We start from the raw sequence: 27844 nt of genomic DNA, 5'->3' as shown, positions 1-27844 counted from the left end.
TGTATTAACAGTTTGCAGAATTACAGTACATTTCAAGCACAAACTCAATACAAAGGCTGTTAACTGTGAGTGGACGACCCAATTAAGCATTACACTTGTTTCCAATAAGGTCCACCATGTTCAATTCATCAAAAACATTTAGAGACGTACAAAACCGTTAAACTAGGAAAATGTGCTCCTCGGAGCACAGGTCTCCGCCAGGCCAGGTAGCAGAAGTCAATCTTAGCAGATCAGGATGAAATCTGAAAAACCGGACAGGTCTGTCTTGATGACATGATTAATAGAGATGTGTAACGATTTGAGTGATGTTTGGTAAAAAAAAAACATCACATAGGAGCTAATATAAAAAAAATATGTTTTGCAAATATCAGCCTCCTGGTGGCGCTATAAAAGGCTGATGGGAAACATGCAAGGCAGAGGTTTTTCCCTCGCCTGGTAACCACTCCCCCTTGAAAACATTTGGTTCACCACAGAGCCATATGTCTTTTCTAAGGCTCTGGTTCACCAGTAGCTCCATAGCTCTAGTACTTAGATCAGGGGTGCCCACACTTTTTGACTTGAGAGCTACTTTCAAAATGACCAACTCAACAAGATCTACTGACCAAAATAATACATTAGACACATTTGGGAGGAAATATAGAGGAGAAATAGAATAGGTTTTCTTGTATATAACTTTGTAATGCTACTACTATCTTGTGGGTTTGAGCTGACAGGCCCTTTTTATGTCAATCAATCAAGTCACCTTAATACAAGTGATATATTTTAGGGGCATGTCATGTGGTCTACCTGCACAGCCTTTGTGATCGCACCCCTGACTTAGATGGACCAGAGCTAGTTCACCAGGCTAGTTGTTCCCTAGCCTCTAGTGCAAAGTTCATGCTGATCAGTCACTTAGATCAGTCCAGTTAAAGGTAAAAACACACATCTGCCTTTTATAGCGTCATCATGAAGTCGATTTGAAAAATGTAGGGTGGCTCATCCTTGGCCTAGACACGTGGGAATGTGATTGCAAAGTTTTGCAACAATCGGACGCTGCGTTCATGATTTGGGGCATGTTGTTCAAAACAGGCCACTACTACAAACTTTGTTAGCCAATCGTAGGTAATCATAATAGAATATGAAAAACCTGACAGATCAGTCTTGATCACATGAACATAGAGATCATGTGTACATATTTGCGTGATGTTTGGACAAAATGATCGGTATCGTAAGTTAAAGAAAAATTAGTCAGGTTTCACCTGACAAAAATAGCAAAAGTCGGCCTCCTGGTAACGCTATAACAGGCAGAGTTCTGCTCTGAGTGTGTGCAGTTTCACGCTTGTGGCAGCGGTCAACAGTGCTGGAGATTAGTAGTGTACAGTCAGTGTACAGACGGACAGGGGGCATAATAGTCTCGGCCACAGCTTTGGCCGGGTGGAAGCACCGCTACTTTTATATTACTGCATGCAACCTTCAAGTATAGTATACAAGTCAAAGGAAAGGAACTCAAGAGCACCACCCTGTGGACAGGATCTGAACATTTCTTGCATACAAGAAACTACAACTGCAGGAACTACAAGTTTTAAGATTGTATGGACATTCTGTATTGAAATTGTATGCACACTATAATTGAAAAGCCCAGGGTTTCATTGACTGCGGTGCATTTAGGAAGCATTCAAGGGAGAACTTTGATAAGTTATTAATAAGTTGTAATGCCAGCTTCTAAGAAAAACCCTTCTATCCTCTATATACCGTTAACACCTTCTAATCTAGTTTGAATAAGAATGACATTGGGTACAGTAATGGTGTATATCACCATATTAAAAACATAAAAAATATACACAAAGGCACAATTTAACTGAGATTCTTGCTTTATTTATTGGTCAACTTGATGAAATACTACAAAACGAATTCACAAAAAATCTCTTTCAAGTAATCAAATCTGTACAAACCTAAACTGTGTGGTTTATTTTTTACAGCTCTGGCTCGTGTATGAATCTGTGAAAAGAGTCATGTGTGCGTTTATGTTTGTGATTAAGTGCATGCTAACGCTCTCGGGACACGAGGTGACACACTTTTGCCTTCCTGCTCAAGGATACTGAAACATCTTACTCTGAACAGGATCGGCATGGCAGCGTGCACATACACATGAACAAACGCAACTGTGTTTGACATTTTACAGTAGAGGACAGGGGAAAAAACAAAACACCTCCCCCACTCCCCTACAAACACACACATGCCATCTGTTCACAGGAGTTTGCTGCTAAATTCGTCAGGGCAGCGGTCTCGCCAACCCTGCTTTTTCAGTCACAACTACTGTGGTATCAACCTTTCAATGGGGCTAAGTGGTAAGAGAGAGAGAGCGCGGGATAGTACAAATCTCTAATACTCACACATAATGTACACGCGCACACACACACAGGTTTTAATGCTCGCTCACAGGCAGACAGACAACTGTGTATTTCTTCTCTCCTGTGCACGCACGCACGCACGCACGCACTCAAGACAATTCATAACATTAAATGTTTTAAGAAGTACAGATAAAAATAAAAAAAAAGGAAAAATAAGCCCTGGGTACTGGTTTGATTTCTGGCTGTTTGGTGAAAGAGAGGAAAAAGAGAGGTAGAGAGGGCAGGAGGGATGGGGGCGGAGGTGGAGACTGAGGGCAAAGTTGCGTGTCATTTCTTGGCTTTCCTTGGGGGGGTGACTGGACGGCCGGAGCCCATGCCTCCACCGCCGCCGTAGAACAACTTCTTGTCTGCCGGCTTGAGGATCTGAAAGATGATAAGAAGTTAACTAAATGACAAGCAAGATAAATAAAGTAAAAGAATGCTATGAATCACTGTTTCCCCAAACACTGGGTCAGGAACCATTTGTGTGTGTCTGACACAATTTAATGGGTTCCTTTTTTTTGTTTCCTACATTTTGTTTTTAATTATCATTTCAAAACATTTTCAAAAATATTCCCCAAAATAATTAATTTTTCATGAATTAAAAACAAATGTAATGATTATTTTCAGTCATTTCATGAAGAAAAAAAATCAAAGAAATTCCAGAAATTAAAGTAGTAGTGGAAAGAGCCGATATAGATATGCTTTTCACTAGTTTGGTCACATGCTAAAATGTTTGGGAACCACTGCTATGAATTATATTAAAATTATATTTATATCACGACAAAATAAAAGTCTGTTTCGTACCTGGAAAGAGCACATAAGTGTCTCATCCACGCTCATCATGGCTCCAGCGTTGTCGAACTCACCGCAGTAGTTTGGAGCTGAGAACAGTGTCACCAGCTGTCTTTTTGCAAAGAACTCATAGCCGTCCTCCACCACCTGAAACAAACACATGTTATCCATTTGTGCAAAAGGAAACAGGGCGACTTCCTTCATTTTGTGTTTGGACACAATACAATCAGGCACGATAACAGAAGCTAGCAATTCCTGTTTTATGTAACAGAAGAGAGAACTAGATTTAGCAAAGCAGTGTCATCATTAAGACATCTATCCATGTACCAGCCTACCTGGTTATCATCAAGACTGGGCTAAAATCCAGAACTGCACTGATAGTAGACACAGATGGTCCTGGCACCGTTTCAATACTTCAGAGGTGCTGCCTGACCTGTCTTCAATTATTCCATATCAGCTGAACATGGCTCGCTTGGCAAAAATTTTAACCTTCCCTGCACTTCACAAAATCGTGGATGTGCCCTTCGTTGAATAGGAGGAAAAGATATGCATGACATAGAACAGTGCAGGAATGAAATCAGAGGTGTAAACAGCAACAAGCCAACTGGGTAGTACCATGGCATCCACCCTCTTGAAAACATCCTTCTTGTGTTCTTCAAACCAATCAGTGTTGATCAAGTTAGAGAGGTCTTTCTTTAGGACCCTGCCTGTTCCACGGCTATATGCATGCATATCAATTTATTTCAAAGAGCACAACTATTTATTAACCCGAAGAAGCACCTTGAGTCCTTACTGTGAGCCCCTACACCCACCCACCATTAGGCTCTCCCACTGCAACTGACCTGGTGGGCCCGGCAGATAAGGTCCATGTCATGTTTGTGGAGGAACTTGGTGACGACATCGGCGCCGAACGTGAAAGAGACGCCACGGTCGTTTTCACCCCAGCCCAGCACGTCTTTGTCTGGGTCGGCCCACAGCAGGTCACACAGCAAGCCCTGGTCGGGCACGTCAGTGGGGCGCATGACCCTTCGCACCTGTTCCATAGACTGTAGGTCTGGAGACAGACCTGGGGAGAGAGGAATGACAGCAGGCAAATCATTAACACCACATAGAGCTTCATCGTCAAAATCGCTACACAGTGGAGAGTCGGTAAGCATGTTTTAAGGGGGTTACAAGAGCAGCAATCAGCAAATATATATGTAATATTTTGACCGCTGAAGTTTTACAGAAGCCCATCGATGATGTCACTGGTGGACAGGTTTCGGAACTGCCCACAGCCCTCCTGTGAGACAGTAGGATTTCTTTTGCCATTTTATCATGATTAGTGACTCTGTGAGGTCCTATTATATGAAGATAGGTTGAAAAGTGGTGAAGTGGTCCTTTAATGGGAAACCTTGCCTATTTTCAAACTAAATCCCATTGTTCTGATGTCCTCACATCATTGCAAACCAAGGAGACATAATGTGGTATTATTAACTGAAAGATATAAATATCTTTGTCATAAAACAAAATAACAAATTCATTTCACAATAAGAGTATGCACAATTGCACAGCATTACTTTTACACCAGGACACGCCTCCACTCATCTAGACTGAGTGGCGAAAATCACTTAATGGTCCTGCGTTGTTCCACCCGTTTCTAAATCCTACTATAAATGCGCCACGTCACATCTCTGTGTGTGTCTGTCTGTCTGTCTGTCTGTCTGTCTGTACGGTTGTAATGCACATAACTCGAGAACCGTTTGCCCCACCGACTTCAAAATCGACACGTGTTCCACACCCCCGCAGGGAGTGCAGTGCCCGGTATCGAGAAGATTGGACCCACGGTTCTCCAGAACCACCACAAAAGGCTCTGGTCAGGCTCTGCCAGTGGGCCTAATCTGCCTAAATCCCCTCACCTGTGCAATTTCCAGCCTCTACCTCAGCCAATTGATTGACATGGCAACCCCACACCTGCCATTTGATTACTTAACCAGATACAGAGATCTCCATATATTATACATATTGGGCACAAAAGGGACACAGACAGATAGTTAAAACAGGTGCTATGACAAGTTGACAACGGGTATTATTAGGTTCCCAAGTTGCATCGTTCTCAAGTAGGCCGGTGGCCGACAGGCACGTACAGGTCTAGTTGCATATAATGCAGGAGGCAGAAGGACGTTGCGATATTGAAAACGATCATTTCCACATAATAATCACAACTTGGGGTACGATGATGCATAGCCTCTATTGCAGGGGTAGGCTAGCCTCGCTTCGTGATACTAATATCACTGTGTAGATATTAGTTTCGTCCCTCTCAGTATTCGATTTTTTTCTGAAATGTAAATATTATTATTTGCATACTGTGCCCTAGTTGGTTATAGCCTGGTTCCAGACGAATCTGGTTGGCTCGTCACCACTTCGGCCGTGAAAACCTCTAATTGAGAGGGTCCAGACTAAGGCCTAGGCTACACGTATATGGATCTTTTGCAAAACTCACATTTGTGTGTACGTTTGGGCCTTTCAGCCACACGCAAACGGCGTTTTCGGCCAATCAAACGGAGCTTTTTGGAAACTGATTTGCGAAAATATCCGGATCAGTGGATTTGCTCTCCATGGTCATGGAGGGAGAGAGAGAGGGTGCAGAGAGAGAGAGGTGTGAATGCAATCGCAAATAGCGTGGTTGGTGAGAAGAAAGTAGCCTATACAGTGGGTCGCCGTGCGCATGTATGGCACATCTCTCTCCTGTTTATAGGTATAAAGGGCGCACCCTTGCCTGCATGCCGACAATGTGTGCGTGTGAACTTTTATTAGCCTACATTATAACGTGACATTTATTATACACCTGGAAAATATAGCCACTCTACAAGCTCACAACTGGTTGTGCACTTCTATAGGTCTGACTCTGCTATTATTTTCTGTGCAGGACTTGCCAAGTCGCCAGAGCAATGGTAAAGTGTCTATCATTTTTAAATTATGGCGAAAAGTCGGGATTTGGAGATTTACGCATAGTGGGACATGCTGACAAACAATGAAAGAAACATGTTCCACTTCCACTCACAATTTAGGTGGCTTTTAAAATGCGGTAGGGGCCTACTTATTCCTTCATTAAAAAAAATGTGTAAATATAAAATCAAATATAATATAGCCTATACAATTGAAACCTGCTACTGCAGTGATTTTATTTAGTGTTCAATGCGTTTCTGCGTTTGTGTGTGGACATAGATATGTCGTATGGGCAGGGATTTTGTCTAAAACGGAGGACGAAAATATACGTTTAGCAAAAGATCCATATACGTGTAGCCTAGGCCTAAATCTGCCTGGGGCAATATGCATTGCAAAGGCTGATGAAGGCCGGCTATGCGAGGCTAGGGGTAGGCAACAGGAGTCCCGCTGGCCAAAACTGCACTCCCCCCTTTTCGAGCGGCGACACAGTCCGGCCCCGCATATAAAGTGCTGGAGAGATATTGGTCCGAGGACAAACTTAGTTGCCTACCCCTCTTCTACCGAGAAGCCTAGATGAGGGAAAGCAGAGTATACTTACACTGAAACAGTTTACAGAGTGGCGCGCACACACCCCGACACCCACACAGATCTTATGAACAGACTTATTTTAAACCCCGCACCAGCGCTCACTTCAGAGCGGATAACGTTAATGTATCACATGTAGTGAATCTAGTCAACGTTATGTCAAATATGCTATACAGAAACAACCAGTCTTTGAGCTTTACTTATATACTGTGTCTTTGTAACTGTCCCAATTTGGAGCAGTTGGTGTTCACATTTTGGGTTTCGTCTTTTGTCTGTGTAGTTATCAAAATGGGCATACCTCCATGGCAACAGAAAATCTTCTCATCCACGATGGCAGCCACAGGCAGACAGTTGAAGCAGTCTGTGAAGGTCTTCCATAGCTTGATGTTGTACCGCCTCTTACCTGCAGGAGGCGGAAAGCGTTGGTTGTTTGGTTACAACCCTATCTTGGGGCCCATAAAAGCTTGTCCCAACAACTGCCACTCTTGCAAAACATCAGGTACACTTTGTATTTTACATAATCCTGGCTCTGGAAATAGCTGTGAAAAAGCATGTGATTAATCACTGTCGAGGCAGGCAGCTCAGTCACTCTTTTACCCCAAGCACTTATTTCTGATGATAGTGTCTGTTGCTTTGCTGTACTGTTGTATTTGTTATTGATGGCAATTGTATGCATTGGTGACAAATAGCAGATGACAATTTAAAGAATGGGAATTTTATGTGTTTTATGTGTATATATCCTCTGTAAATATCTGCTTCAATGTGTCCAATACATTCTTTCATATAAGTTTGCAAAACAGAATTTGATGTCACTAAATCAAATGTTACAAAGACCTGGTTATATTATAGCTGATCAGAACAGGACTATGAAAATAACCGTTTACAATGTTGTGGCTGGTTGATTTGACAGCTTCTTGGAGCAACTTTAAATTCTGGTTACGCTCCAATATCGATGTTCTAATATAAGAATGCTCACGAAAACCTGACAAGATATGCCAGGCACTGTGGATGTAAAAAAAAGAACGAATGAAAAATAATCCAGTAAACAAAGGACTACAAAAACATCAATGTACAAAAATGTACCAACTTTCACACAATGTTGTTCCACAATGCTGGTGAGGTTTTCTTTTCTTCATATTTGGGGCATTTTCTAAGCTTTATTGACAGTTACAGTGGAGAGAAAAGTACATGCGGCAAGTCCTCTGATCAGATTCGAACATGGGCTGGCTGCACAAGGACTGAGCCTGAGCCTTCATGGTATGTCCTCTACCAGGTGACCCCCCCCCCCCCCCTGGGGGATCTAAATAAAAAAATATATAGTATATACTCAGGTACAACACTGTTCTAACTTGTTACACGTTTCCTCCTCAACCTCATAAATCACAGCATGGCAAAGCAAAGCCCAGATACATGACTGGCATATCCTGCACAACACTACAGTGGAAATAGAGCCTACAAACAGACTCAAGTCCTGCCACCCATACAACAAGGCGGCACAAGAGATGCTATGCTCCATCCCAGAGGACTTGTCCACAAGTGCATGCTGGGCCCTCCCGTATGCAGCGCTACATCTGTGAACCGGGTGACGGCGTTGAAGGAGAGGACCTACCACGTTGGCCCTGCTTAAAAATATCTATGAAGAAGTGGGATTGACGAACAGTGCAGTATGAGAGTGTGGCGAGCCTGAGCAGTCTGCCGAACACATAATTAACAACTGCCCCCTGTACAGACCACCTTCGGAGGACGGCCTCTTCCAAGTGGGACCAGAGACAAGGGTGTGGCTACACAATACTGAGTTGGACAACTTGGACATTTGAGGATGATACACGAAAGAAGACGACGACAGCGTGGCATTTCTTAAGTCCGTTTTCTAGTACATAAGATTTTCACACCATTAGGATGCAAGCCAACAAAATGCTTATTTTTCTGGCAGTCAAAACCTGATTACATTTTAGTAAAATATTCAAAGCATATTTTCCAGAATAAGACCATCAGAATATGTTGTACAGGTAACAAAACCCTAACAATTAGCTCATGTGTAGTGTTTATCATTTTTGCTGAACACTGAATACAATGAAGCTACTGCTTGTTATTAATCATTTGTTGAAGCAGTTCTAATATTGTTAAGTCCGTGTCAAATAAAATAAACCTCTAATTTCAGTAAAGGTGCTCCTATTGGCATTAGGAATGTATACTTTGGAGTTGTCGATAACAGTTGCTAAGGCATGTATTGTACCATATAGGTTCTCATGCCTGACAGCGATGCCCCGGTTCGAATCCTGAACCAAGCAGATCCCTGTTGCATGTCAGTCTCTCCTTGTTTCCCGTCTCTCTACACTGTGACAACTCATTAGTATCAATAAAAGGCAAGAGAAACCTGAAAAAAATTACTTTGAAAAAATAAATGTGTGCTCATGTGCATTTATATGTATGTCACGTGACTCACACTCATCGTAGAAGCCATATATTCTGTTGATGGAGGCACATTCATGGTTTCCCCTCAACAGGAAGAAGTTCTCTGGGTATTTGACCTTGTAGGCCAGCAGCAGGCAGATGGTCTCCAGGGACTGCTTCCCTCTGTCCACGTAGTCTCCCAGGAAAAGGTAGTTGCTCTCTGGAGGGAAACCCCCATACTCGAACAGCCTCAGCAGGTCGTAGTACTGACCATGGACGTCACCTGATGAGGAACATAAAAGGAGTGGTGTTGGCCAGAGTGGAATGTAAATGGCTGCCAATTTTCCAAGATTTGTTGTATGTGTGACTGTTCTGCGGTGTTTATGTTCAAAACAAAGGGCAAGGGCTCGATAGTGGTTGGCAGTGACACCATGTAAAACAACAACACGCATTCTTTTAAATCAGCAATTCCCAATAAGTGGAATCAGCAGTATGAGAGGGAGATCAACTCCCCGGAGTATCAGTGTTAAACACATTACACAAGGCATTACACACCAATTCTTTAATTAGTCTGCAACTGGGAACGTTCATTCATTACCATGCATTACACTTGAGTATTAAAGTGGCATCGCCATTTTCAGTCGGCCATTGTGCTATTGTGATGTTAAAGGAACATTCTCATACACATATCGTACATAAAATGTGTAGTATTTTTCTGTAAGGTATTTTTTCAAAGTTTATCTTCATATTTATCCTTACGCACGATCGTTCAAACTTGACATTTGAAAAGATGTGGAAAAAACAGACTTAAAAGTTTCTTGGCATAAGTAATTCAGAGCTTTGTGAAAAACAGCTGTTTATTTTCAGCAATTTAACTATTACTGCCAAAATTGAGAGGGATTTGGTATCTTGAGGGGTGTTAACGGCACAGTGAGACTAAGCCAACATACTCAGGTAAGTGTAAGTTAACGTTTTAATTAGAAGAGGCAAACGTACACGAAATTTGAAATTATGTAAAGTTAGCGTGATATGTTGTAGATAAAAAACGACATGCAGGGATGTCGGTCCTTTAAATAAACATGCATACATATACATTGAGGATTCCTTATAATAAGCCAGAACTCCTGAGCAGCATCAGAGATCTTGGAATGTTTCTGAATGCAAACGCTGACCGCACTTGGAGGAATTCAATTCCCTCGACCCAAAACACCACAACTAAGCCTTACCACAAATCTTGAGCGGCGCCTCAAGCTCAAGCAGGATTGGCTGGCTGAGGAAGATCTCGCGGGACTTGAGGCAGAGGCCACGGATTTCATTCTCTGTCAGCTGAACATTTTTACCAGGTCTGGAGCCTTTTACTGAAAAGAAGAAATAGAAAGAAAATCAAGGTTGGGGAAAAAAACATCACCAACACATTGGCAAATGGCATTATTGGTTGATCAACAATATTGACATTTGACATTGATTTAGCCATAGGAAACAAGATAAAAGTAGAGCAGCAGGCAGCAATGAGATGGGGCCAGACAAGGGGAAGAGGAGAAAAGGAAGACGAAGAGGAGAAGAGGGAGAAAATAATCTCCAAATAGATTAGAAAGGTCCTTGTCGGGTTTGAACAGTGAAACTTTGAAGACAACAATGCAAACCACTGAGCTACCTATTAACCTTTTGTAGTTGCAAGTAGGCCATATAAATAGGACATAAACAGTATACCAGGGACAAAGAGGGAGATGAAGTAGAGCACACATGGGCAACTGGCGGCCCGGGGGCAATATGCGGCCTCCACCTTCACTTAATGTGGCCCTCGGGTTAATATCGGAATAAATACTGATATACCGTATTATTGATTTCAGTTGTTATTCCAAAACATGCAAACATGACTTGCTGTAATTACTTTAGTCTATAAAGTAGTAGCTTAATGACTACTATTACAATTGTATTGTCTTTTTTATGTCCAATGTATTTGTATTTAGTTCATAAAGTTAGCATAACTATAATTCAATTCCAATTAAAAAAATAGCAAAAATTTATTCAGGATTTCAATTCAAATATAGCTAATCTAGAACCTCAAAACGCATTTTGACCATGTACGGTTGGCTATTTTGCTACGACAGTATTATGGAATGCCAGTGTGGCCCTCTGGAGTGAGTGTGGAAATATAGTGGCACTCTCCATCGTCAAAGTTGCCCACCCCTGAAGTAGAGGACAGATATGTATTTGCATGCAATATTTGAGTATCCAGACGTGAAAACAGATTATCATTTATGCTGCATTCAGTGCTTTGAAATGCTGAACAATCTGAATTGCAGAAATATAAGAATTAGCACTTTGTGCAAAACTTACACAACGCAATTATTATAATTATATGGGCCATCATGACTGTGTGTGACTGTTAGATTTCAATGAACTGTGCTGCAAAATAGTCCATTTTGACATTCCTACATGTGACACAAGTATGAAATAGACTTAAAAGGTTAAAATAGTGAAGGAAATGATCAGACAGATCCTGAACAGGTTGCACCTATAAAACCAATTTGTTGATGACATGTGGTCACATGCACATAATAGGGAATGCATATTAATGGGGAAAAGGAGACCAGGAAATAAACAATGGGTTTGATAACGGTAAGATTCTAATACTGGTAAATGAATAAATAAGTTACAAAATGATGTCCAAAAATCAGCTTTCAAGATATAACCATGACACGTACTCAAAATTAAACTGGGGACACCCTGATGAAGGCTTTTGCCGAAACGCTGGTCTATTAAATCATAGCACTGGAGTGCACAAAAAAACACTAACCAACCTAATTATTTAATTTTGTAATTAAGTTTAAAGATTAGAGATGTATTATAGCAGAATTGACAATGTAAGTGTACATTTAAAATTTATATTTTTTATTTGCGAAGTACTAAAGAAAATCTGCTTCACTTAATGGAGGATCTGACTGTGTGTGTGTGTGTGTGTATATATATATATATATATATATATATATATATATATATATATAAATACTTTTCACTGCACTACAATTTTAAAGACATTTAATTTTTTTAAACTCTTAAACATTTCCCCATGCCCCTCAAAGTGCTTGTACATTGGCATTCTAAGCCCATGAAAACATCTCTTGGAAAAGAAAAGATTGTGCAAGTTATTAATGCTGTCAGCATGGCCAGTAAGCCCAGTATGTTATTGCTAGTGCTACCAGGGGAGATGGCAACAGCAGACGCAGGTCTCTTTCCACCTGCAACAATCATCACCCCTGGCCATATGTAAAAGATGCTGTGCTGTATGCACAGGTAAATCTAAACCACTTCGTTCTTAGCCCAAAAAAAGCATGATGAATTGAAAATGGAGGACCCTGATGTAAACAAGTCTTAGTGCTTTTTCTGGTTTTATCCTCATAGTAGTTTTTGTACTACTGTAGTTATCTGTACTTTCCTTGAACTGTACCCATTAGTACAAACTGAATACAAATTTCAATCAAGCAAGCATACTGCGGGGGCAAGGTTCCTAATGCCAACAAGGGGCATTGACAGTCCCTTGTTGGCATTATGAACATTGCTCCCGCATGCTGAACTTCCAAATAAATTAAGAAGGGCTCTGAACCTAGAATCCTAGATGTCAATTTGAACCATGCCCCACAATCAAATCTGACATACAAGCATCTGCATAATTGCAATGGATAATAGCACAAGCACATAGTGTACCATAATAACATGGCAGTACACGGTGGTGTTATTTAAGATGGGTGGTGCAGAACAGATAACAGAGCACATGTCATGGACATATTATGGCACCAATAACTGTTAACACTGTATTCACTCAACTAGGCGCGACGACACTAGTGAAGTGTCGGCTAACTAGCTAAGCAGCTAACTAGCTAGCTTTAGCCAATTTAGCTCGAATAGCTCACGTTATCCTTGCCAGGAAAATAGGAAGCAAAATAAGTGAGCCTTACCTTCCAGGAGACGCGTTATGATGGAATCGATGTTCAGTTTATCGGCTTCGGCCATACTATTCCCGTATTTGTGGTCGTATTAAATCAATGTGAACGGATAGCTAAACTAGCTACCGAGTTAGCTCAACTAGTTTTTTTTTAATCGGCTATCGTTAGCCAGCCAGCTAAAGCTAACCTTGGGACAGTAGAACTGCAGCACGCAACCTCGAAATGTTGAGGTTGTAAATGTTAAGCCGCGGTGGGGTAATATTTCAGCAAGCCGTGTTAGCCAAATATTTTCATTTCAACGATGAATTGGACAATGTAAATGTGTTGTTGAGTTTCTGTTCTGTTTCAGTGTGGTTGTTGGACCTATAACGCGGTTCCGTCTGTCGGCTGCCTGCTCTTGCCTGCTGGCCCAACCCTTAAACTGAACCCTCCTCCTCCCTGCACAAGTAGCTTTCTGCCGGAAGCGGTGCACATTGGGGCGGAGCGGAAGTGGTGCACATTGTACCCTCAATCAGAGTAATCTAGTAAGATTACTAGATTACTCTGCCCTCAATGTCATTGGTCCGTTTTGGACGGCCACTGAAACGAAATATGCGTGCTCATGTCAATATATTAATTGATTTTATCTAGTACAATACAAATATTATAAGCCTAAATAGGCTAGCACTGCAGTGCAGTGAGTGGTGTGAGGACTCCCATAACTTTGACAGTGTATGGAACCAAATGGAGCTGTTAAGGGTCCTTTTGCTCCATTTATACACTCACTGTCAGTTATAGGCCTACAAACATTTAAGTGACATTTGGTTAACTATCTATCAGTCATTATGAACATAATTTTGTAAGGGTTCCAGGTGGTCCCAACCTTTGGACATGGACGTGGATCGACATAGACATCCGAATCTATCCGAATGGATATGTTGTAAAGTAGAAACAGAGGTTCAAATCAATTAAGAAATTTGATTGATTGATTGATTTTATTCTACAAATTCAAACTTGTATCCAGGATAACACAAGTAAAGGCAATACTTATTTCCAATGTGGTCCTGTCAGTGCAACCATAAAAAGTGGCAAAGCATATTGCTTTCTAAAATTATAGCCTACTCCATCCATGTTATGTACATTTAAATTACATTTACTTACTTTGTGGTATCTTGATTATATTGTTGCCACAGTAGGTTATATTATATGATATCAAAGATTGCAACTTGTAGCCTACTTGCAATAAACCTGTTTGAATCCTTTGAATAATTCAAGAAAGTCAGTGACGGATTATCCAAGCCAACAGAGCCAGTGTCCAGGGCCCTTCACTGGCTTCACACTTCACAGCAGGGGCAGCACCTTGGGCCACAAGGCTCAATGTCAAATCCACACTCACAACACCAGAGGGAGTTCATCAAACCACGTGCAACCCAGATTTGGCTCAAACAAGGGATTAAATTAATTTCGCCTAGGGCCTAGACAATTTCTGCTGCGTTATGGTGCGTTCACATTCACATAGGTAGTCGCAAAAACGAATGGGAGTATCATTTGGAGCAGCTTCATGCATCATTGCGTCTTTGCATCGACATGTCGCTGGCTTCTGTTGACAATGAATGGTAGACTGCGTCGTTGCGTCTGCCCGTGTGAGCGCAACATGAACCGACCATAGATATATATAAACACTAGATGGCTCAAGGCGGAGTTTCTGACGTCGTTCACCCGGCAGCCATCTTACTTCGGGGCTACAGTACAGTATGTTCAATGGCAGCTCAAACAGAAACAGTCATAACTCACTCAAATCTTGACGGATTTACAAACGGGTTGGTTTATTACAAACGTTGTCAACGTGGCTATGATTCAGGACGCGTATCTGCTTAATTTATGTTTTTTATATGAACGTCGTATAAAAGCATATAAGTATGCGGACGTCTCTGACGTTTATAACAAACCAAACCGTTTGAAAATCGGTTGAAAATTGAGCAAGTTATGGTCATTTAAGAGTACATGCCCCATAGACACAATGTTATGTGTCCCGAGGTAAGATGGCCGCCACGTAACGACGTCGCTCTCCATTGGCCAACAGCGCGGGTGAGCTATCTAGTGTTTATATATATCTATGGAACCGACGGCCACTAGTGTTTTGGTATGGCGCAATGTAATGACGCACTGACGCTGCTGTCATCATCAAGACGCAATGACGCACGGTTCAAGGGAACAAGCGAACCGGAGCCGAGTGATTCATTCTTAATAAGTTTAAGAACAGTAGTAAACATGGAATTCACACAAATCATCGAATATACACAAATAACACCATAGTCCAAATACCGCAACAATACAACCATGAAGTTGGTTCATAAAGACATCGAGAAAGACAATGCCGGGTGAGTTGCTAACGTTAGCCAGCTAGCTAATCTATGTTGTTGTGACTTGCACGTTGTTTTTCTCTACCAGATGCACATGTGTGTCGCTCCAGCAGTGATGGATTTCCATATGGTAACTTAGAAATAGGAAGACGTCCAAATCTACATAAATATAGACTGAAGTGTTCGATATCCTATGAATTGGGATCATCGTGCAGTCTTAACTAGGTTTATAAATACAGTAGAGGCTAGCTCTGTAAAATGGTGATGGTTCCTCAGCCGTATCGGTATGTTGGTTCCCTCAGGGTTGAGGTTATGGTTCGGGCTAGCCGCAATTTGCAACTCTAGATTTGTTTTATAATGGGATGAATATAGAGTTGCAATACCCTCCATTGACTCCCCATTCATCCAATTTGCGTTTGCGATCTGCTTGTATGAAACAACGTTAAACTCACCAACATTGCAGCTCTAGGCAAAGCTTGAATGATCCTCTTTCAATCTGCCGAGCTTTTGTTTTTTAAAAACACCGTAGACATTAGCCGCAATTTGCAACTCTAGATTTTTTTATAATGGGATGAATCTAGAGTTGCAATACCCTCCATTGACTCCCCACTCATCATTTTGCGTTTGCGATCTGCTTGTCTTAAACGACGTTAAACTCACCAACATTGCAGCTGTAGTCCAAGCTTGAATTATTCTCTTTCAATCTGCAAAGCTTGTTTTTCATAAAAATCCCCCGTAGACATGTTATGAGCTACTTTCTGTCAAGAAGAAGAAATGTTGGAGTTTGGAAGCGCTCGTTTTTATTAAGGGGTCGCGCTGCTGCCTCCTGCATTATGTGCAAATGCGAAACAGATGCATGCAGGGACGTTCAGTGACTTACGACGAGCGCTTCCAAACTCCAGCACTTAGAAAAAGAATCACTTGCACAGAATTTCTTGACAGAGAGTAGCTCATAACATGTCTACGGGGGATTTTTATGAAAAACAAGCTTTGCAGATTGAAAGAGAATAATTCAAGCTTGGACTACAGCTGCAATGTTGGTGAGTTTAACGTCGTTTAAGACAAGCAGATCGCAAACGCAAAATGATGAGTGGGGAGTCAATGGAGGGTATTGCAACTCTAGATTCATGCCATTATAAAAAAATCTAGAGTTGCAAATTGCGGCTACGTAGACATGTGAGCTACTTTCTGTCAAGAAATTCTGTGCAGGTGATTCTTTTTCTAAGTGTTGGAGTTTGGAAGCACACGTTTTTATTAACGGGTCGTGCTGCTGCCTCCTGCATTATGTATGAATGAATGAACCATTTTAAAGAGCATTGTAAAGCGCTTTGAGCACTTGGAAAGTGCTATAAAAATGCAATTCATTATGTGCAAATTCGAAACAGGTGGTACACAGGGCCATTTCAGTGACTTCGACAAGCGCTTCCAAACTCCAACACATGGGCCTACACTCCCGTAATAATGAAAGGGCATTCAGCCATGTAGAACATAAGCTCATCACAGTATGTGAGTCTACAACTCTACAACACGTTCAGACTCAGAGTACTGCAGTGTTAAATAAAATAAATGCAACTCCAAAGAATCGAACCAAAGGGACATGTATGGGTCATTTTAGGCAGTGCACCACAATCCACACACACATCATTGTTACTGTCCAAAAGGTGTCCATATACACACCCATTGAAAGTCTCATGATACAATTATCACAAATTGGTTGTTATTATTATAACTGACTATTTGTCACGCTGACATGTACCTAACATCATCTCCAGTCAGGTGACTTTGATACCGGACGAGGCGGAGGACATGTGGCATACCTACAACCTTCTCCAAGTTGGTGACAGTCTGAGGGCCTCCACTATCAGGTAACTACTTCAGCCATCATCATCATCACCAAATTCCCCAGTCCTGGACATTTGAGCCCAATACACGCCTTCCGTCCCTTATCCCATTCTGTCCCTTATCCCATTCTGTCCCTTATCCCTTCAGGAAAGTAACGACAGAGTCATCTACCGGTAGTACGGGCAGCTCCAGGGTGAGGACTACCCTGACTGTGTGTGTGGAGACTATCGACTTTGACTCCCAGGCCTGCCAACTGAGGGTGAAGGGCACAAACCTAGAAGAGAACCAATATGTCAAGGTTTGGAATTAACAACTTAGGGCATGTCATAATTGTCATTATAGCCAGAAATTGTCAAAAATGTTCAAGAAACTTACAGTAAGTAGGGCTCCCATCTGACCCATTTACTTTGAAGCTTTGTTCAATGCCATGGTTTCTTATAGTTATTTAATTATTGTGGCCATGGCATCTGCCATTTGACCTGTGAGTGACTGTTCTACTGTGCTTTAGATGGGAGCCTACCACACCATTGAGCTTGAGCTCAACAGGAAGTTCACTCTTGCCAAAAAGGTCTGGGACAGCGTTGTGCTTGATAGGATTGGTAAGCAATAGCATGTGTTCCTTTTTCCTACTTCTTAAAATGTTAGATCTGTGTGACCTGAAAAACATGAAACCTGGCTTCATGTAGAGTACAGCAACTCAAAGGCTATGTGTATCCTCATACACACACATCAAAATGTAAACTCATCAATTTGTAGCGTTTACACCCCACACTTTCAATTAGCTGTATTTGACCGTGTATCTTGCATCCAGAGCAGGCATGTGATGCCAGCCAGAAGGCAGATGTGGCAGCGGTGGTGATGCAAGAGGGTCTTGCTAACCTGGTGCTGGTGACTCCTGCCATGACCCTGCTCCGTGCGAAGGTGGAATTGACTATTCCTCGCAAGAGGAGGGGCAGCTGCACTCAGCATGAGAAGGTGGGTCAGCTCAGCTGGCTGCTGAGTTTTGTTGGGGTGGCGGTGGCTCAGTGGTAGAGTGGCTGGATAGTAACTGCAAGCCTTGTGCAAGGTTGCCAGTTCGAACCCGGGCTCCCCTAGAGTTAGTGTCTAAGTGTCCTTGAGCAAGACACTGAACCCCAAATTGCTCCTGATGTGCTGGTTGGTGCCTTGCATGGTTTCTTCCGCCATCAGTGTATGAATGTGTGTGTGAATGGGTGAAGTAATGCACAATCTATGTAAAGCGCCTTGGATAAAGGTGCTATATAAATGCACCATTTACCATTTTTCTACCCTGTTGTTGAGAACCAGTGATTGAAACGTCAATGTGAAATATTGTAGTTAAGCAACCGTAGCTGAGTGGGTAGAGACTAGAGAGGCAGGTAATCAGAAGGCTGCCAGTGTGACCTTCGTTCCACCCAGTCTATATGGCAAAGTGTCCTTGAGCAATAAATGTAACCCCCAACTGCTTGGCGGGCACTGTATTAAAAGCAGTTCCCCGCTCCTCCTAATAGTTAACACATTTAAATCACTGATGTGTCAGAAAAGGCGTCATGATGGCTGTGGATCAAGCAGGGAGATCCATGGACCTCACAAGCTACATAGATACAAGCCGGAGCGTGATCAACCTCAGCTGGTTCGCCTGGGCGAGTCTGTCTGATGTTGCGAGACCAATGTAGACAAATGTAATTTATTACATATTGGATTGCCAATGCCATTATTCGAAAACATTAGACACAAGTGCACTCTTTAGGAATGACAGGTTGGATTATTTGTGTATGGACGAGTTGATGTGAAAATGTCCTCTGTGTTTCTGTGTTAGGCTTTGGAGAGGTTCTATGAGGCAGTGATGCAGGCAATTCTCCGTCACATCAATTTTGATGGTGAGGTTATTGTGCAGACGTATAGACACACACACAGTACACACACATACTTGTGAGCTTGTTGAAAGGCTATTTTTGGTGAGAGATTCAATGCACAACAAAGACCTTAGTCTGTTCATTGCCTTTCCTCCAGTGGTCAAGTGCATCCTGGTGGCCAGCCCGGGATTTGTCAAGGACCAGTTCATAGCCTACCTCTTCAGGGAGGCGGTCAGGCAGGACAACAAGCTCCTGCTCGAGCACCGGCCCAAATTCATACTGGTCCACTCCTCATCAGGTCACAAGTACTCCCTCAAAGGTAGGAGGTGTCGGATACTGAGAACAAAAACTACAAACCCCCATCAATGGCTCAAACACTTAATAATAATAATTAATAAGAATATGAACCTCTGTTTTGCAGAAATCCTCTCCGATCCCACTGTCACCAGTAGGCTTTCTGACACCAAGGTCTGTATTATGCTACTTATTTTTCTGTATATCTATATAGTACACAGTCTGAAGACACTACAACAATGTTATATTTACAAGTTAGATTGGATGCTAAATGCTCCTGTGTCTGTGTAACTTTTAGGCAGCAGGAGAGGTGAAAGCCCTGGAGGAGTTCTACAAGATGCTCCAACATGAGCCTGACAGAGCTTTCTATGGGTGAGGGAAGGGCCCTAACATTAAAGGGCCACTTCACCCCTTTTGCAACCAGATCTTATTTTAATGATGTTTGGGAGACAAGAAACACTTTTCTGGGGGTTTTATGTGGGTAAGACACTGGGCTCACTTCCTTCCTGGACTACATGTTGTAGGAAGGGAGTGAGCCCAGTGTCCATGACATCATGGAGTCCATGGACACTTCGAAATACTGAAATATCTAAAAACACAAATTACCCACATAAGAACCCCGGGGAAGAAACATCATTAAAATAAGATCTGGTTGCAAAAGGGATGAAGTGGACCTTTAAAGAAGCCGTTACCTACAGTTTCCTCATGCAGAAACGGTCTAATCTGAAAACGTTGTTGTTGTGTGCCGTGATAGGGTGGCTCATGTGGAAAAAGCTGCTGAGGCACTGGCTATCGACACCCTGCTGATAAGCGATAAGCTTTTCAGGTATGTGCTAAGAGTTGTGATCCTGTGAGACAGCTGCTTTTTAGTTAGACAGATTAATCTGCATTCAGATTGCAATCAACTTGAGAAACCAAAGTCTATTCATTTTCTATAGCAGATGTTGACTTTGAACATGGTTGCCTCACTGCACTGTTGTTTGTTATGGCACAGAAGTTGGTGGCAACTGAATGTTGACGCAGCAATACCCTACCCATGCGTAGCCAACAGCTCACTAGCATTACTACAGTAAATGTATTGCTGTAACACAAGCAGTGTTACAGAAAAAAATAGTTATTGATGTTGCATAACGGTGGCATAGAGAGATGACATTGTTGAAAAGGTGATGCTCTTCTGGGTTGAGTAGACTAAGTGGGTCTTTGAGGGGTTTCCAATGAGTTAATTTCCTGTCCTGTGTGCACACATCTAGGCATCAAGATATCGCTACTAGGAGTCGGTATGTACGGCTAGTGGACAGCGTGAAAGACAATGCTGGCAATGTCAGGTACCAGTGACCGCTAAAAACCAAACACTGTCTAATGTCAGACTCCACTTACCCTCAGGCAATAATTCAATGTTTTTTGTTTCTTTATTTTCTTTTTAAACAGAATGTTTTCAAGCCTTCATGTGTCTGGCGAACGTAAGTAATCTACACGGCAGAATATTTCATTGAATGTTATATTATAGTAATAGTTTGGGCTTTTAGATTTTATATAGTTTGTTGAGAAAAACCTTCGCAAAGCTTAAGACCAGGTGCGAGGCAAACAAGTGCACATCAATAATAAAATAATACGCCCGCACACTGCCAAACGGGAGCACATTTATTAATGGAGAGGCAACGTTTCGGTCACTGATAACATTCTAGATATACGCTCTATGTAGGATTTTGTAGGATTCAATGCTCCAGTAGACGTTTTGGAGAAATTCAGTAGGCTGCATTCTGCGTTGATTACGGCTACAGTTTTGACAGCAGAAGGGCATTACAAACCCTAACACTAAATCTAACCCTAACCTCAGTCTTCACCGGCCACATAAGTCCCCTAACCTCATACGTTTTAACCGGCCACGTAGTCAGTTGACGACGCGCATTGTCGCTGGTAGCCGTGATCAACCGCACAGAATGCAGCCTACTGAGATCTAGTAGGTCAGTAGGAGCATTGAATGCTCTGATTAAACATGATTTTGTCCCTTTCAATGCATTGATGGCATTCAAAACTGATGGAGTGACGCTGTACAACCAAGTATTGATGTATCCATGTCAATTTCCTCAGAGCTGACTCAGCTGAGTGGTGTGGCAGCCCTCTTGCGGTTCCCCATTCCTGACCTATCAGAAGATGAGGATGACAGCTCAGACGACGACTAATACACTGAAATGAACCAGAGACCAGGGAAGCTCTTATTTGGCAGAAAAGAGTGGAAAGCAGTGAAATGTTACCACTAGAGGAGGACTGAACATGTTCAGAACACCATGGGACTGTGTTCCAGTTTTACAACATGTTACTTTGCTAACCTCTTTCGAAGCGAACTAATTGCACACAACAGTCCTTAATTACTTTTGATGCATTGGTGCTTTAGGGTGTTGCAGTTTGAAAGTCGCAGTATCTTAAAGGTGTTTGAAATGCTAAAGCCTAAAAGATGAGCAGTTCATGTGAATGCCAAGGAAAGTAAGGACGTTTTTGTTGGCAATTAATGATTTGGAAACTTTGAAATTACAATATATACTATAATAGAGCAGTATGGAAAACACATGGGTTTAATTTCTGTGGTGCAGTTTTCAAATGTACATACAATATCTTTTCTTGCAATTAAACAGTTGAAGCATACACACTTATGTAGTGTTATATCACTCTGTTACCTGAGCAAACACTCCTTCCACACACATAAAATAACTGAGGCAAAATATAGAAAATATATAATTTATTAAATAAATAAATATTTGTATATTAAAAACCGCTATTTTGGTTACAGGCATTACAAGCGACTGCGTTTTAACAAACTAAGAATCAAGTGTGCTCAGGATGTTTAGGTTCATATAGCATAGTGATGAGTTACACAGTTTAAACACTGTAACACCACTTTATCCTTCCCTGGGAAAAGAACGCCAAGTTTTGATTCATTTCCCCAAGAAGGGAGACCATAATGCATATTAATACAATCTCTGTCAGCAGCTAGGACTAAAGTGCATATACAGTAAAATCACAGCCTGCATGCTGAAAATACTGTATGTAGATGAATCCGAGTTTTAGCATGAACCCCTTTCTCGAAAAAGGTGGCAGTGCCCAAATTTCTTTACGAAACCACCTTGCATACCTTTCAGTTTGTGTCACGTTATTTATCGATAAACACACCTGTATTCATAATGTAACGCTAAAACGGATTCAACTACAGAGACTACTCTTGCAAGGCATTTTGGGAGATGTAGGCTACAGTAAAACCTCTGAATGGCTAAACAAATGCTACATTCTTGGTGACATTACTCATAGCCTTGAAAGTGTGTCAAGTCTGTGCTTGCGCCTATGAGCTATCAACTGGACACTGGTAGGTTTTAATCCAGGCTAAATCCTCCAGGGTGCCCCAGTGCAGGTAGATGATGGAGCAGGTGACCATCACGTGCATTATCTGGTGGCTGTTGCCCCAGTTGTCAAATTTGCCCGGGCTGAAGCGTTCGGGTATCTGGATGATGTTCACCAGACCCCCGACCACAGCCAGAGAGTCCATGATGAGGAAGAGCCGCAAAGAGTTTGGGCTGCCCACCCCGCTGCCGTACACGCGAAACATGAAGAGGCTGAAGCGGAACAAGGCCTGCCAGAGAAAGGCTTGCAGACGCAGGATGTTGGTGTGGGCCGTGGTGGCACAGTAGATGCCATAGGCGGACACCAGGATGTAGGCAATCAAGGCCGCCTGCTGCACCCCTGGGTAGCAGAGAAGGGTGATGTAGATGATGGGAAGTGCGCCTGGGGACAGAAGAGAAGATGAGGTCACACACATCGTGTGGCCGGGGATACTGCAACTATGTCAGAATATTGATTGATGGAGCACTAACAGATGGCTGACCCTCGAATTGACTGCATGGAAGGATGATGTAGCTATAGCTCCAGCGCATAAATGGATCTGAGGCAGTACAAATTACATGGGCATTTTGAGGCTCCATCACGGTTGGTGCACCTACCAAGGGTGTTGACCAGGCAAACCCCAAACATATCCAGAGAGAGCAGGTTGTCGTAGACATGTTCTCCGCCCTCGTGGTTCATGAAGATATGGTAGAGGACTGAACCCACAGTGGGGGCAAGGCAGGCCAGGTAGTGTACCACACAGATCCAGTAGCTCTCCACATCTGACCAGGGGATGCTGAAAGGCAGCAGCACCAGGAAAAGGAAGAATGGAATTCCTGGAAAGGACGAAAGAAGAGACTTTAAATTGGAACAGTATTACCACCTTAAACCTATATACTCTGTTGTATGTCAAGTAGCTGATCGACAAGTTCACTAGTATGTGATGCGTCTTTCCCCCATGGAATGTTTGCCTATTATGCCCAGAATAGGGGCGCTAGGAATCATGTGGTTAAAGTCCTTAAGAAAACATTGATCCAGAATCAGCTTATTCTGAAATGATGCAGAAATTGACCTGATTAATTACCTAATACTAACAGCATTTATTTGTGCAAGACATTTTTATCACATCCTGAAGGCCTAATTTGGGCCTAATGTGGTTGTACTGGAACCAACTGAGCAACTCTCTAATTAGTAATTAATCTCCAGTTCTTCCCCAGTAAGATTGTCAGTCTTAATAGACTTATAGGATAGAGAGGACAGAGAATGCCTTTTCAAGTTCAAGGGTGTACACATAGCAGCTCATGTACAATTAATGTTCCAAAATCACCAACTTTGGCAGTCTTGGTTCAATTAGAAGCGACTGGAAAATACTTCATAACACATCCTTTCCAATTCAGCTCACATTTCTAGGCCTACTGCTCTTCTGTTCAATGTCACGTGCCTCGTCTCTCACAGCTGTTGGTTGCTGAAAAAGATGGATCAGCAATTTACTCTTACTCTTGAAACGTGCCAGTCACCTGCACATCCCTTTAAGATCCAGTTAACAGTGGGATATTTCCAGGACAGGGATTCCCGTGGCAGATTACAGTTAATCCTCCACATCCTTAGTCTCTTTACGCAGCCTTATGCTTGTAAACTATCAAGTGAGAGTAGGGCATCATGTCACCTGTTTTGCATGCAACTCCACTTTACCGTTTAAGTGTGATACTAGATCATTTTTGAAATTTGGTATTATTCGAGATTTTTCATTTTAACTGTCCATTGCACTTGCAGCATGTCTTGGCCATAATCCTTCGGTTTTGTGACATGTAGCCTACTTTAAAAGAGTTTATTGGAATGCACAGTGCACACATTTAATATTTGAAGTATGCATGTGAAATTACCTCAAAAAGTTGTAGTGAGAATTGACTCCCAAGGCAAACGATAGCAGTTGAAGTACAGGAAATGCAAAAAAGTAAACTGATGCACTTACCATGTGTGTAAATGTTCCCCAGCTCATTGTGCATATAGAAGAGGCTTTTGAGGCACTGGTCGGCATTGGAGATCGGCCGATAACCCGTTAGAACATATCTGTTGAACTGGAGGTGTGAAGGTGTCTTTTCCAAATCTAGCAGCCGTGGTCCTTTAAAAGCACCCATGGCAACTTCTCCAGCCCAATGTATTCTGAAGACTACAGTTCATCAGTTGACACTTCTGTTTGCATCATAATTAGTGGCCCCACTCAGGAATGTCATGAAGAATAGCAACACACTCCCGGCTTGTGAAAACCATCACTGGGACAGGTGCCGATCCAAGCTGGCGACCTGTTGAGCTGGCCTGAGTGGCATGCTTCCTCTTGAGCCAATAAGCAGACAGCCTGTTATTCCTAGGGATAAAGCTGGGGTAATCCTCACAAGAAAGCAATGTGCAGTGCTGCCGCAACTTCACTGTCCTGGCCACTAAGTTACACTGTACACATTCCTACAGTATTTCCCTTATGTGGTTATTCTAGTTATTCTGGTTATGCTTGACATGTATGTTGCTCAAGCATTACTATATCTGTGGTGCAGTCAGCATAATCGTATTACCTAAATTAGTTTACAGAAATACAGCACATCAGGTGAATGGTGAAGAGATGAATAGTGAAGCACCAAAAAGTCTGGTCACATTTCTGGTTTTCATTATAAATATTTATTACCATGCATACCCATTATCATGTCGGCATGGCATATTAAAGAGAAAAAAAAGACAAAACAAAAAACATTTGACAGTGGTAAGATTCCCCATATGGTTTTATTAATTCAAAAACTGTCTAAAAATTGACAGGCACTTGCCACAGGTAGTAAAAAAAAAACAGTATTTCCCATGCAAAATAAATTAGACTGAATTTGAGATTACAAAACCATGTTGACTGGACAATATGAGGCAAACTGACTGATTCAATCAACGCATTGTAGATTTGCAGACGACAATCTCTAAAAAGCAAGTCTCTTGCACACCTAAAGGCGACGGATGCGGTATGAGAATGCCAATCGAGGGCCCGACGCACTGAAAAAGGAAAAAAACTCTTCAAATGCAGTTAAAAGGCTTTAATGGGAATCACAACGTTTCTGTCTAAGACTTTCATCTCATGTCCTTAAATCCTTTTAACTGCATTTGAACTTTTCCCTTTTCAGACGACAATCTCTAAAACAGTCCTTTCCATGAACTGTGACCATGTAAGTACAGGAGAAAGAGGTAAAACAAACAGAGGGCTGGTGGGGGGTAAATTTTCTACCTATATGTACCTGTTTAACTTTGTTTTATGTGTAACTGCGAATTAAGCCAATCTACAAGCTACATTAATAATACAAAATCTGATGCAAAAACAATTATACACTGACACACACACACGCACACACACACACACACACACACACACACACACACACACACACACACACACACACACACACACACACACACACACACACACACACACACACACACACACACACACACACACGTTAACAAAAACAGCTGTAGGAAATGTTTGGGTCCTTGAAGAGGCCCTCATTGACAGACCGAAGAAAAGACTGTCAGAAATACAACAATTACAGGAGAATTAAAAAATACAAAATTAGAAATCAATCAAAAATAATAATATACAACAGAAAAGTGAGAAAAAAAATCTAGTTTAAGATGAATCCGCTCACTGGCCATCGTCAACAGAATCATCCTATATGAAAAAAGATAATATATTCAGGTTGAGAAAGACGGTTGAATATATCTGTTATACCACAATGAAAATGATGAATATAATTTGTGAACCAGCCTGTTCTTACCTTGGTAACCTTGGTTTCCAAGGAAGCCACTCAAATCATATTTGCTGTCCTTTCCTCCTGCAATAAATAAAATGTATCAAACCAGTTCACCACACTCTTTGATCAGCATTCAAGATAAAAAAAATGTAGGCCTATTCTATAATGGAAACAGTCCTGTGTTACTTGCATTGATTAAGCTACACATGAAGCAAGCTCACATCCAGTTCCAACAAATATGAACAATTTAGTGCACAATGTTTGACTTAGGTGTCAAACAAACAAAAAATCACCTCGCTTACAGTGGTATGTAATTACTTGTCAGCATAGTAAACCTAAATAGCTAGCAATAAGGTTGAAGCTAGCAGGTGTTTAAATAGGTTCAGTCTGAATTTGTATCATATTATCTTTAATTACATTCTTAACAAACCCACTTCTATGGTCACTGGTCTCTTTGTGAAGACTCTTCTTATAACATTGCCAAACTAATTATTATAATTTGCGAGAAGATGTGGTGGTAAATACAGTTTTTATTATTAGTCGATCCATTCCAGCCCAAACTAAATCAACTTAATGTAAAATATATTGTATATTGGTGTACTGTACATGCATCCCAAAATCGGGTACAGGTGCAGGACAAAACTCCTAATCCAAACAGAAAAACCTGTCCGCACACTGAATTAAGCTTCAACGTTATGCATGCATACAATTTATAAACGTTATTGCTGTATTGTCAGCATACCGATACTTTACTTTGTGTGTCCCCGTTCCCGCCTCTAGAACTACCCTCCTAATCTGATTTGTCTTTGCCTCAGATCTACGCCTTTACCTTTTTCGTTATGTTGAACGAGGCTCTGAAACAGCAGTAACGGTGTGAGGCTAGATTATCCACATCATGTGTGCAATTGTGTAATGTTGTGTCTTTGTTTGTCATTGATGTTTTATGTGTGGCTGTAGCTGGGGTGAAAGCCCAAGACAAATTTCCCTTGTGGACAATAACGTTTACCTTGACCTTGACCTTGACCTCTCCACGACTTGCTGTGCGGGTGAAAGTGCAGCTTGAGGTGCTGCTGAATGTGTATCTGACGTGGTGATTGCTGCGGATGATGCTGCGGGTACTGTGGTTCTGGCAGGTGCTGCGGCTGCTGTGGCAGGAAGCTGTCGGGCTGCTCGGGCAGCAAAAGCGAGGCTTGTGTTTGCGCGGCAGGTTCATGCTCCAGGGAGAGGCTGGCAGTGGCCACGGCCTCGGGCAAGTCCTCTAGACCTGCTACAGGGCCCACATCAGGAGGGAAGGAGGGTACCACGGGCACATGGGAAGGGAAGGCCAGAGACGGGCTGAGCGTG

General features: G+C 42.0%; 3 protein-coding genes across 3 annotated transcripts; 1 reads left to right on the top strand and 2 right to left on the bottom strand.

Annotated features, from left to right (window-relative positions):
- Positions 1–1832: 1832 nt before the first annotated feature.
- On the bottom strand, positions 1833–13463 carry LOC306915635 (serine/threonine-protein phosphatase PP1-gamma catalytic subunit B-like). The gene is made up of 7 exons (XM_079493099.1): positions 13031–13463; positions 10298–10429; positions 9124–9354; positions 6976–7080; positions 4007–4230; positions 3177–3311; positions 1833–2753 (listed from the first exon to the last, which is right to left on the bottom strand). Exons 1-7 carry the CDS (start codon positions 13083–13085, stop codon positions 2658–2660), a joined length of 978 nt encoding a protein of 325 aa, XP_079349225.1. The 5' UTR covers positions 13086–13463; the 3' UTR covers positions 1833–2657.
- A 1693-nt stretch (positions 13464–15156) lies between these two features.
- On the top strand, positions 15157–21992 carry pelo (pelota mRNA surveillance and ribosome rescue factor). The gene is made up of 13 exons (XM_079492928.1): positions 15157–15378; positions 17133–17225; positions 17350–17500; positions 17711–17801; positions 18014–18177; positions 19019–19079; positions 19213–19374; positions 19477–19523; positions 19648–19721; positions 20104–20175; positions 20600–20674; positions 20778–20809; positions 21441–21992. Exons 1-13 carry the CDS (start codon positions 15338–15340, stop codon positions 21530–21532), a joined length of 1155 nt encoding a protein of 384 aa, XP_079349054.1. The 5' UTR covers positions 15157–15337; the 3' UTR covers positions 21533–21992.
- Positions 21993–22069: 77 nt separating this feature from the next.
- Positions 22070–24999, bottom strand: paqr4b (progestin and adipoQ receptor family member IVb). The gene is made up of 3 exons (XM_079492931.1): positions 24694–24999; positions 23339–23557; positions 22070–23123 (listed from the first exon to the last, which is right to left on the bottom strand). The coding sequence occupies exons 1-3, from the start codon at positions 24857–24859 to the stop codon at positions 22684–22686; spliced, it is 825 nt and encodes a 274-aa protein (XP_079349057.1). The 5' UTR covers positions 24860–24999; the 3' UTR covers positions 22070–22683.
- Between the last annotated feature and the right edge of the window lie 2845 nt (positions 25000–27844).

The sequence above is a fragment of the Electrona antarctica genome (genome assembly GCF_951216825.1).
Source record: "Electrona antarctica genome assembly, chromosome: 22".
In the NCBI taxonomy this organism is placed as follows: domain Eukaryota; kingdom Metazoa; phylum Chordata; class Actinopteri; order Myctophiformes; family Myctophidae; genus Electrona; species Electrona antarctica.
This window is presented reverse-complemented; position numbering and strand designations above follow the sequence as displayed.

Excerpts from the sequence above, each read along its gene's own strand:
- pelo (XM_079492928.1), top strand. The coding sequence starts at position 15,338 with ATGAAGTTGGTTCATAAAGACATCGAGAAAGACAATGCCGG. Across the intron at positions 19,524-19,647 it reads GTAGGCTTTCTGACACCAAG|GCAGCAGGAGAGGTGAAAGC; the intron begins GTCTGTATTATG and ends TGTAACTTTTAG. Across the intron at positions 20,810-21,440 it reads CCTTCATGTGTCTGGCGAAC|AGCTGACTCAGCTGAGTGGT; the intron begins GTAAGTAATCTA and ends CAATTTCCTCAG.
- LOC306915635 (XM_079493099.1), bottom strand. The coding sequence starts at position 13,085 with ATGGCCGAAGCCGATAAACTGAACATCGATTCCATCATAACGCGTCTC. Across the intron at positions 10,430-13,030 it reads CATAACGCGTCTCCTGGAAG|TAAAAGGCTCCAGACCTGGT; the intron begins GTAAGGCTCACT and ends TCTTCTTTTCAG. Across the intron at positions 4,231-6,975 it reads GATTTTCTGTTGCCATGGAG|GTCTGTCTCCAGACCTACAG; the intron begins GTATGCCCATTT and ends CTCTCTCCCCAG.
- paqr4b (XM_079492931.1), bottom strand. The coding sequence starts at position 24,859 with ATGGGTGCTTTTAAAGGACCACGGCTGCTAGATTTGGAAAAGACACCT. Across the intron at positions 23,558-24,693 it reads GGGGAACATTTACACACATG|GAATTCCATTCTTCCTTTTC; the intron begins GTAAGTGCATCA and ends CGTCCTTTCCAG. Across the intron at positions 23,124-23,338 it reads TTGCCTGGTCAACACCCTTG|GCGCACTTCCCATCATCTAC; the intron begins GTAGGTGCACCA and ends TTCTGTCCCCAG.